This window comes from Lithobates pipiens, unplaced genomic scaffold, assembly GCF_037356315.1.
Source record: "Lithobates pipiens isolate NorthernLeopardFrog02 unplaced genomic scaffold, aLitPip1_a1.2 Scaffold_3, whole genome shotgun sequence".
Classification (NCBI taxonomy): Eukaryota; Metazoa; Chordata; class Amphibia; order Anura; family Ranidae; genus Lithobates; species Lithobates pipiens.
In genome coordinates this window covers 234,687,962-234,699,773 of record NW_027507790.1, presented here as the reverse complement: position 1 = coordinate 234,699,773, position 11,812 = coordinate 234,687,962, and the positions used below count along the sequence as shown (strand labels likewise).

The 11,812-nt window shown below is 41.8% G+C and overlaps 1 protein-coding gene across 1 annotated transcript in view; it reads right to left on the bottom strand.

Annotated features, from left to right (window-relative positions):
• Positions 1–443: 443 nt before the first annotated feature.
• The window catches only part of MTMR12 (myotubularin related protein 12), an 87,318-nt gene continuing 75,949 nt past the window's right edge, over positions 444–11,812 (bottom strand). The window contains exons 13-16 of the mRNA XM_077462903.1: positions 10,979–11,148; positions 8,094–8,264; positions 5,874–6,035; positions 444–1,217 (exon numbers count right to left, since the gene is read on the bottom strand). Coding sequence (XP_077319029.1) covers positions 642–1,217; positions 5,874–6,035; positions 8,094–8,264; positions 10,979–11,148 — 1,079 coding nt within the window. The 3' untranslated portion in view covers positions 444–641. The remainder of the gene's footprint in view (positions 1,218–5,873; positions 6,036–8,093; positions 8,265–10,978; positions 11,149–11,812) is intronic.

Below are 11,812 nucleotides of genomic sequence, written 5' to 3'. Positions count from 1 at the left end.
TATTTTTAAAGGGTTAAGTGCACTCAAATCTTGATGATTTTGTTTTTGGTAGACTCTACAAACTAAAAAATCACCTGACTGCTTATATTTCCTGGGAACTCTGGTGGTAAGATCTCTATGCAAGCTCCTGGGTCTGCACATAAGCTGTGACTATCATGAGGGGCTCCTACCGTCCCCGTTTTTTTCTATTTAAGTTGTACTATAAAAAACGTAGCAGGAACTGCTGAAACAAAGAATGGAATGTACAGAAAATCTCCCAGGTGGACAGGAACATAGTTCGGAATGAGTATCCAAGTCATAAGAAGTCGGGGCAGACTAAACCCATGAGGCTCCAAAATAGAAAACTTTTAGGTTTAAAGACTTTAAATAACCCAAAAAGCCTTTCAAAAATTCAGTGCTGTTTTGATTTAGGCTGCTGTAGGCCATCAATTTAACCCGGACACTTCTTTTACAAACCTATTCAACTTGCTTTGTAAACAAGGCAATTGGATTTTTCATCTGCAGATTGTCTAGGCTGCAAAATATACATAGAAAACATAAAAGCAGAATCTCTGGAAATAAATTATACATCTAGAAAGGAGCAAAAAGACCGCTTCCTGAAGATAACCATTTGTGGCATAACAGGTTTAGAGTGCATGAAATCATATACTGCCCAATTCAACATATTCATCATCCCTATTAACAAGTTCATCTTCAGCTTCCCAACTTCGCCATGTGGTGGTTGATATAGAGGGTCTAAAAGAGGTTATATGAAGAAGAGCAAATGGATACAGGGAAGAGCGCCGGACTGACTTTTTACGCCTGCCGTCTACGTCATTTTCCTTGAGCGTTGGAAGGTTTGCAGTTGGTCTCTCCTTAACTTTTTTCTTCAGGCTCTGAATTTCATCCATTAGCTCTAACACTTTCTGCATGGCTGCCACATTTCCTCCTCCGAGAACCTGCGCTTCTGGGATCCATCTAAGGTGGCGCTGGGCCCAGATTCGGATTTCAGGTCCCTCGATATGTGGCAGGATCAAGCCATGAAAGTCTATAGGTTTCCTATGCCAGTTCTCGTAGAATACTTTGTAGTTACTTGGCACCTCATCAGAGGAGCTGATTAGTTTGCTAATTCTTTTACCTAGGAGACTTCTTATGAATGGTCCAGTTTCCTCCCTAAAGAATCCTTTTTTGTTAGAACCTTTCGACTGGGTAAGTGGCAGAGACAACTGTCTTTGATGCTGCAAAAATATAAAAGCAAGGATATTAAATTACAAGTAAAAAAATAAATAAATAAAATCTACAAAACACGCTAGTATGTGAAATCAAAAACGTTATGTTAGATGTGTACCATAAACAAGCAGCAGCTCTACTATGAGATCTTTTACCCAATAAATCTTAAATGTCCTGAGCGATGCTACACCACTGTATATACATCTGTTACATATACATTGCATTCAATTAAGTAATAAAAAAAAAAAAAAAAAAGTAAATAAAAATAGTTGTTGTGTCAAAAAGTACTCTTATTAGAAGTTGATATCAAGGCCACAGCCTCAAAAATGGTTCTCCATCACCAATACATTAGAATATCCATGCATCAAAAGCCACTACCTCAAGTGAAGGAGTAAAAAAAAAAAAAAAAAAAAGAAGAGCAAGCTTACCAGCTGTACATGACCAAAAGGTCCCAACGAGCCCATTAAAAAAACTGTACTGAGCCCCCACATATCATTATCCAGAGATGGCAAGGATTCTTACAGAGATCGCCACTGAAAATGCACTTACATCAAGGATTAAAATAATGCACAAATGTGAATCTCTTTTCATCAGCAAACACCACAAAGCATCCGTGCTTCCGGTATCAAAGGAACGTGATGACAGCACGCAGTTCCGCCCTACGCATTTAGTCGAGTGACGTCTTCCTGAACATTGATATGTGGCGACTCCAATACAGTTTTAATGGGCTCTTTGTGACCTTTTGGTCATGTACAGCTGGTAAGCCTGTATTTTTACCATTGAGGTGGTGGCTTCTTAATGAAACTGTAATAAAAAATAGTGTGTGTATATATAATCTCACACATCCATACACTATCTCACAAAAGTGAGTACACCCCTCACATTTTTGTAAATATTTTTATTATATTTTTTCATGTGACAACACTGAACAATTGACACTTCGCGACAATGTAAAGTAGTGAGTGTACAGCTTGTATAAGTGTAAATTTGCTGTCCCCTCAAAATAACTCACACAGCCCTTAATGTCTAAACCGCCGACACCCCAAAGTGGAAATGTCCAAATTGGGCCCAATTAGCCATTTTCCCTCCCCGGTGTCATGTGACTCATGTTACAAGGTCTCAGGTGTGAATGGGGAGCAAGCGTGAAATTTGGTGTCATCGCTCTCTCTCTCATACTGTTGCTCTACATAAAGATGGCTCAGTCTATGAGAAGATTGCCAAGATCCTGAAACTGAGCTGCAGTATGGTGGCCAAGACCTTACAGCGGTTTAACAGGACAGGTTCCACTCAGAACAGGCCTCGCCATGGTAGATAAAAGAAGTTGAGTGCACATACTCAGCGTCATATCCAGAGGTCATCTTTGGGAAATAGATGTATGAGTGCTGCCAACATTGCTACAGAGGTTGAAGGGGTGGGTGGTCAGCCTGTCAGTGCTCAGACCATATGCCGCACGCTGCATCAAATTGGTCTGCATGGCTGTCATCCCAGAAGGAAGCCTAAAGATGTTGCACAAGAAAGCCAGCAAACAGTTTGCTAAATACAAGCAGACCAAGTTCATGGATTACTGGGAGCTACAGTTCATTGAGGGAGCCATGAATGCCAACATGTACTGTGACATACTGAAGCCGAGCATGATCCCCCTCCCTTCGGAGACTGGGCCATAGGGCAGCATTCCAAAATGCTCACAAACCCCAAACACACCTCCAAGACGACCACTGCCTTGCTAAAGAAGCTGAGAGTAAACGTGATGGACTGGCCAAGCATGTCTCCTGACCAAAACCCTATTGAGCATCTGTAGGGCAAACGGAAGGTGGAGGAGTGCAAGGTCTCTAACATCCACCAGCTCTGTGATGTCATCATAGAGGAGTGGAAGAGGACCTCAGTGGCAACCTGTGAAGCTCTAGTGAACTCCATTCCCAAGAGGGTTAAGGCAGTGCTGTAAAATAAATGGTGGCCACACAAAATATTGACACTTTGAGCCCAATCTGGACATTTTCACTTAGGGGGGTACTCACTTTTGTTGCCAGCGGTTTAGACATTAATGGCTGTGTGTTGAGGTATTTTGAGGGGACAGCAAATTTACACTGTTATACAAGCTGTACACTCCCTACTCTACATTGTAGCGAAGCGTCATTTCTTCAGTGCTGTCACATGACTTCCAGGACTCCTATTTCTTTAAACTGAAAAAAATTGACATTGGCTGTATATTTGGATTAGTTGTCCTGCTGCAGAATAAATTTGGGGCCAATCACACGCCCATAAGGCTGATAACAGAAGACAAAGCTTTGCAACACAGTGCTTTGAAGAGAGAGAAAAGAAAAACCCTGCAGATAGATGTGTCCATCTCAAATTTCATGAATTGGGTTTACATCCGCTTTAAGAGCATGAGACAGTTGGATTGATACCGTCAGAGGCATAACTAGAAGCTTCAGGGCCCCGATGCAAGAAACCATGAAGGGCCCCCCTGACTCCCTGCAGGCAGAATGTTAGGGCTCAGTCGCAAGTGCAAGGTTTGTGTCCCTGGTAGTTCCGCCACTGGTGTCAGCAGTTTATTTTAATTACGTTTATTTTTTACAATTTATTAAATTTAACTTTTTTTTTTTTTTTTTTTTTTTTTTTTTAGGAGCCCTGGAGAGATATCAAGGATCTCCTTTTTCCTCTGGCAGCTGCTGAATTCTGGAGGAAGAAGAGAAGCAGCAATCATTCAGCAGCTACAGGAGGAAAATGGGTCAGGTGTAAAGGGGGGGGGGGGCAGGGGGGCGCATGGGCCCCCTGCAGCATAGGGTTGGGTGGCAATTGTGACACCTGTAGGTATGCCCCTGGATACCGTCCATTTCATTGTAAACTCAGTTTCTATAGGATAGAGTTTTGGGAGAGAAAGGGTTTCCCAAATTGCACCAATCGTCATAAATTGTCCCCATTGCTCGATTCCGAGTATTTTTAGACTTAGCAAGTCTTTATACCCAAAGGGGTATGACGAGAGCGGAGAAGAGTAGCTCCAAAATCAGCAGAATGATCAAGTGAGGCTATAGTAGCATGTGCACAGGGGCCTAGGAGAGAACCATCTTCCAAGGTCCCTTCAATTAATTTCTCCAGCTCCTCCTGTACCGTTTTTAGGTTTGCCTCTTTAACCACTTTCCATCCTGCGATGTACCGGTACGTCACTGGATGTAAAAGGTGATCTCGGTCATCGCTACAGCGATGATTGAGATTTTTTTTTAAACTAGAAATTCCCTCCACTTTAAAAAGTAATCCTAGCGGCTATACAGCTGCTGGATTACTTTTACAGGCACCGGAATGGGGTTTCCCGCCTCCGCAGTCTTTATCGATCTCTCCTGAGCAATACCGCAGCATCTAGTTTCTCCTCCCACTGTGTAACGTCATAACTCAGAAGCGAAAAGGATTTTGTCCTTTACAGTTTTTTTTTTTTTTTTAACAAACATTTATCGGCTTGTACAGCATGTGATCAAACTGATCTAGGTTTGATCAGATGCTGTGGAGGGCAGAGGAGAGATCTGAAAAGACCCCAGATCGTGCCATAGAGAGGACCACGGCTTATGCGATCACAAGGGATGTTGTTCATCCCTTGGGACAGCAATAGAAGAGATTTTAAAAAAAAAGAAAAAAAATATAGGAGTGCCCCTACTCAATTCACAAATGCGAAGGTGCGCAAGTCCCACATGAAATGTAAAGGTCATTACACCACGCATGGGAGGTATCGCCACGAACGCCAGAGCAAGAGCAAGAGCAATAATTCTAGCTTAAAACCTCCTGTGAAACTCTAAACTTGTAACCTGTAAAAGGATTTTAAAGTGTCGCCTGGGGGGGGGGTTGGGGAGTTTGGTGCCATTAGATGGGCTTACACAATTTTAATGCAGAACATGTTTGGTATAAACTTTCTCGGTGTAACATCATCTTTTATATTTTGCCAAACAATTGGGTATATTATGTTTTCATGCACTAAAACTCAAAATGTTTATTTTTTTCCCTGCACAAAAATATCCACCATTTTATAAAAAAATGTTTTATATACACACATACCGATCGTGTAAATTCTAATTGTGTTTAGACAATTCCGACGGACAAAGTGCCACGCATGCTCAGAATAAATTACAAGACAGAAGCTATTGGCTACTGGCTATTGAACTTCCTCTTTATAGTCCCGGCGTACGTGTTGTATGTCATGGAGTTCTTGACAATTGGAATTCCTGACAACTTTGTACGACCGTGTGTATGCAAGGCAAGTTTGAGCCAACATCCGTCAGAAAAAAAAAAAAATCTGAATGTCTGATGGCGTGTACAGGGCATTATAGGGTGACCCGGTCTTACCTGTTCACAACGCTGGACTGTAAAGTCCACACTTTGCCTGTTGTGGTGGGCCTACCCCTGAAAGGATCTTTATGGCTTTGACCCTTATGGCACCTTGCGGCTGACTATGACAGGGGGGGAGGGAGTAGAAGATGCAGCCCACAACCCACATGGCAGACCTTTCTATTGCAGGGACCTTACATGTGGATTTAATTTTAAGAACCTGACAGGGGTCTCTTTAAATACACAACTTACACAGATCCTTCAGGGGTAATGAAAGGTAAAAGCCGTAATAATATAAAAAACACTAACATTTACACAAATGTTCACCAAGACTATAACAATATAAAAATTACCTTTGACCGTGTTCCTTTCCGACTTTTGTCTTGTTTTGACTTCTCCACCACGTACAGCGGGTTGTTTAAGAAGGACAGAGCCTTCAATTCAAACTGCACTGACCAATTCCAGGCCGTGTAGAAGCTCAAAGCCTCCCTTTGTCTACCCGGTCCATCCTCAATCTGCCAAGAAAAATCAGAACACTCTCAGATGCCAAAAAGAAGCAGGTCACAGCTTAAGCAAACTTTTTCTTAATCACCAAATTACATTCCATGACTGCACAATACAGCGTTTGTCAAGTGCACTATAGTAAATGATCAGATCGTTCATCTACCAGCTTCTCAAAAAAATGGAGTCAAATATGCACTTCAGACTTAAAGTGGTAAAGGGTTTGGCTTAAAAAAAAAAAAAAAATTACTTACCTGCTCTGTGCAGTGGTTTTGCTCAGAGCAGCCCCGATCCTCTTCTTGGGACCCCCACTGGTGCTCCTGGATCCTCCCCCTTGACCAGTGGCCCCAAAAGCAAGCCAGTTGCTATGGGGGCACTGGTGTGCACTTCCTCCCGTGCCCTGCTCCTAACATCCATTAAACACAGAGCTGCCGCTCTGCCCCGTACCCTGCTGTCTCCTCACTGGCTGCGATTGACAGCAGTGGGAGCACGTGGCTCTCACTGCTGTCTCAGCCAATGAAGAGAGGGAGTCCCAGGACAGCTGAGGCTCTCATGCACATCGCTGGATTGAAAGGGGGCTCAAGTTAGTATTAGGGGGGCTGTGGGGGGAGCAGCACAGAGACTGTTTTTTACCTTCATGCATAGAATCCATGAAGGTAAAAAACCTTCAGCCTTTACAACCACTTTAAAAGTAAACGTATAGTGGTGTTGTGGAAATTCACTCTTCTCCAGAAGTCTGTTGAATATGAACGATTGCATATGACTAGTTTGTTTATTCATCCAGCAGGTGGAGCTCTTGACACCTTTTCAAGGCTCTTGGTTAGCGGTTTTGCTAAAAGAGCCTGTGACAGCTGTTTACAGAGTTCAATCGCTCAAGCTGAAATCTACATATAGAGAATCAAGTCACAGCAGAGAAACACACCTTTGTCTGACTTCCTGTCAACATATACATCACAGATCTTGCATAAATTTAATCTTTTCAAAAACTTCTCATTACAGAAACAGGAGTCGTCATCCCACGTAGCCTGATTTTTGCAAGTCAACTGATTTGAGCTGGTCTAACATGCACTTCAGATTTTGTACGTTTGCTCAATACAAAGAATTACCAGCTCCTGCATGTGGTGGCTGTTTTTTTGGGGGGTGGAGGGGGGGGGGGGTTTACTTAACACTATTTTACTGTGGTGATCCTGCCAGTAACTATTCTTCTTTCAGGTGACAATGTTCACACGCTACCAAAAACTTTTGGTCACTCAGGCAGGATTGATCAAAGGAACCATAACTGATTTAATGAGCCATTCGCCACTACAGAGCACCTCCATCTCCAAAATATAGAGGGTGGGTAATTTGTAGTCCACTTTGAGGGAATGCCGTTTAAGAAGAAGAAACCAACACAAGTAGAAAGTACTAAAAATAATCTTACTAAAATTTTCTGCCAGGATTTTTTTTTATACCCATCATACCATCACACACTTAAAAGAGAAGTATAGTTTTTTTTTGCCCATCGTACTTACCTAGGTGGATGTAGCATGGGTTCCAATGCGGCATCTGTCCCTGGCGCCTCTTCACTGAGAACTGAGCCATCAAACACTGCCGATCGCTCATTTCTCTCAGCTTCCTGAGTGGAGAGCTGCTGCCGGTCAATCAGCAGCTCTCCGCTCTGCGCCCCCCCCGCGCTGGGCTTTTGGGTGGCGGGAGTGGAGAAAGCCCAGCCAAACGAGCTCAGGCTGGACTTGGCATTCTGACAAAAGAAAGGAAGCCACATGCCACACACCAGCAATGCAGCAAGTCTCTGGATGGAGAGTACCCCCCCCCCCCCCCCGTCATGTTTCAGCCCTTACAGGGAAATATTTGATGGTTGTTACATCACCCATCATCGGCTGTGATCTAACTAACACAACACAAGTCCTAGCTGCATGGTGAAAATTGCCGTTTTATTCTGCATCAGACTGATCACCTTTCATTCATACACCAACCTTTAGCTTCCCTCTTTCTTATATGCCAACTGGTCTGGAGTATTGGAGAAAGTTTGTCATCAGTAGAAAAAAATAAAATAAAAAATACAGATAACTTACCCACTTGTGTGTGTCTCTTTGGTGTGGTGAATTGAAAAAGAATGTGCTGAAGATGGGGATATTGATGCAATCGGACAGGACAGTCAGATACGTCTCAGAGAATTCAAATGCAAGTGGGTACTGCTGCACCAACTGCCACACACAGTCCAAGAAGAGCAGGAAGACAGGGGCCTGCAGGGCAAAGAAACAAATGGATAAAAATTAGTAAAGAAATAATTTCATTAAAACTTCCATCTTAAACTTATATCTTTCCTAATACTATACAGGAAAATGGTGCTGCCAGGCCGGCACTAAAGTGTTGGAAGCTTTAATCTTCGCCCACTTCCCACTTCTTTTGTTAAAGGATAAGTTCACCTTTAGGAACATGTTACATGTTCCACCCATTTTTAGGGTAGAACATGTAACATGTTCTCTCTGCTGCAGCCTCTGCCTGATCCACTGCCTCTTGTGACAGCGAGACGGGGGATCTCCTCCCTGAACTTGCTGTCACAAAAAAAAAAAAAAAGTTCTGTGATAAAAGTACCGACAGACTTTGCGGCCGTCAGCTTTTAGCGCTCAATGAACTACCAGGGCAATGTTGAGCGCTCTTGGTAGTTCATGGTTTCTTCCATGTCAGTGTGTACCTGCCATCCCGTCTGTGCAGACAGCTTACACAGTGCGTAGAAGTCATGCATTGCACCTGTGAATTGCGGGTGCAAAGCTTTGCAGGCACTTGGTAAAAAAAAATTAAAGCACATTTTTTTACCTGCAAAAAGATGTGCATTCTTTTTTTTTTTTTTTTTTTTTTTTTTTTTTACAAAGGTGAACTTATCCTTTAATGTTTCCAAGCAGTTCACATGCTTCATCAGAATGATGCCCTCTGGAATAGTTAGTCCTTTATTGCAACAAAGGGTTACATCCATGAAAAGCATAACTAATCCACACGAGGGACTTCAAATCAAAATTTTTACAATAGCGTTTTCACCTTCTGTTAAAGTCAGTTTATTTTCAGATGGTTTATCATCTTTCTATTCTATGGACAGAAGAACAACTTCTTTGAATGGCCTGATGAACTGGAAGTCATGCAAAACGCATAGGCTGATAGAGCTGATGTGTCTAGATTAAGTTGCTAACTTAATGCATGTGGGCAGGTTTTACATCAGGTTTTATATTTTGAACACAATAACATTTTTATGCTGAACTTTATATAGTGGTTAAACCATTTATATAGCACTTGGAAGGTATATTTAAAGTCCCATATATTTCTTGTGGGATTTTCTGATCAGCTTTCATTACTCCCATTAATAAAGTGCAGCAAGTCGTACAAAAAAAAACAGACCAAAGAGCTATTTTTTGGCACTGTGCTAATCCCTGGTCAAGCTTGGAGTGAACTTTGAAATTTACACTATATTTTGAACATACACTATATAACCAAATAGAATGCAAACTCCTCATCACATTATTAAAATTAAAGTGATTGTAAAGGCTGATTCAAAACAAAAAACAAACCTATTTTACTTTCCTCCTCTGTGCAGTTGGTTTTGCACAGAGCAGCATGGATCCTCTTCTCAGGTCCCTTTTTTCTGCTCCAGGCCCCTGCCTCCTATCAAGTGCCCCCATAGCCAGCAGCTTCCTATGGGGGCACCCGAGCTGGGTCACGGCTCCATATGTCCATTCAGACACGGGGCCCTAATCCAGCCCTGCACCCTTCTCTCCCTTAATTGTCTGACTGACTTTGACAGCCACGGGAGACAATGGCGCTGCTGCTGTGTCTTAGCCAATAAGGAGGAACGTCCTGGGTGGCTTAGACATTTTTGGACATCGCTGGAGAGAGATGGGGCTCAGGTAAGTAATTAGGGGGTGCAGAAATAAACAACCTTCTGTCTTTACAATCCCTTTAAAGTGGAAGTAAACCCATGGATTTAAACAGTAAAAAAAAAAAAAGGCATGACGGGAATGCTAACTGCACATTCAGCTCATCCAGAACTCCTGTACATTTGCCTTGTTGATCTCACCGATACTGAGATCTCAAACTCTGGTAAGCGGTCTTTTACTGGTGGAGGTGGCTTCTTGGATCTTTTTAAACACAAAGTATTGTGGGTGCCAGCTTCATACCTTCACTTTGGACGAATCACCATCTGTTGACTGCTTTCTTTGGGACTTTTATTGACTTTATTCTTACCAATTTCCTTTTTATTTAAATTTTTTGCATATTTACTACAAGTGGTTTGTGTTTTATAATAATTTATTTTCCATGCACAAGGGATACATACATTTTATGTTAATTTGGAAAAAAAATTTTTTTGTGATTATTGGCACTGGTGACTTTGGTTAAGGTCCCCATTTGTGATTTGTTATTGGGATAAATATTTCCACCTATATATTTATTTAAGATATTATTCACTGATATAATTTTATTTATTTAATATTTTTAAAGTTATTTAAGTATCTTTTTCGCCACCATCTTCCTTTTTGGGGTTATAGATTTTTCAATAAACGTGGGATTTGAGGTTTTTTTGAGTGGTTTCGTTTTTGTTTTTTTAGCGCAGCTCACCTTTTCACTTATTTAGTCTATTATATCGGAGTATTACGATCGGAGTTGCTGCTTGTAGGGAAACATATATCTTTCAAAATTTTTTTTGAATAGCGCGGTTTACTTCTTATACCTAACTGCACATTGGCTGTGCTCTCAGCCAAACTATCAAACCCTCCAATGGCTGGTGTCATAACAAATCACATGTGCAGCACCATAGCAGTTGAAGATTAAACAGAGGCAAAGATGGCAGCTTCCTTGGCTGAAAACGATAGGGGAGTTTACTTCCACTTTAAAAGGTCAATGAGTATAGTGTAGAGAAAGTAAGTAGGTGGCTCTGAGTCCATGAGCCTGAAGAACGTCATCTAAATACCTCATTCTCGTTGCTCCGAAGGTGATTACATCTGTCCAGAAAGTGGTGTCCTCCCATAACCCACTCCTTCTGGATAAGGCTCTGGAAGCCGGCTCGGGTACGATAGTAGGAATCCATCATGATCTGCACCAGACTGGCAATCACAGAACAAAAATCGGAGGCGGTGTCTTCTGCAGGGACATGAATGACAAGAAGAGTCATAGGCAAGCCATGAAGAATTCAGAATGTCAGACTTTACTGGAAAATGTATGCAGTGTAATTCCCATTGTTCAGTTTTTCATTCTTCCTGCAGTCATACAAACATACATAAATGACATGTCTTGATGTCCCCTGGGAGGAGATGCCGCTGATTGTCTCTCCTCCCCACACACTGTCGGTGTGAGGCGATAGGAGCCGATCACCAGTATCTCCGTGTTTAAATGTGACAAGCAGCTGTGGCATTTGCAGGGCTCTAATGGGGAAAGTGGTAGGGTCTGCATCCCGTTAGACAAGATTTCCCTTTGGAAGCATCTCATCAAAAATTTAATTTTTGTTGCAGGGGATGTCTAAAATCCAAATATGAAAATAAAATAGTAAAGCGTGCTTAGACCTACAGAATACGAAGAATCTGCAAAACCTAAAAATATTGCTCAGAAATAAACAAAAATGTGTTTATGTATATATAATCACACGACACAAAAAGACATACAGTAATGCTTAAATTATACATTTAGTGAACCATGTTTAATACATACACAAGTGAATGTGCATACACATTGTATATGTGTGATCCAAATAAGAAAATATGTAAATATTTCAGTGTCCAAGCATCCAAAAAATACATGTGACTAACAG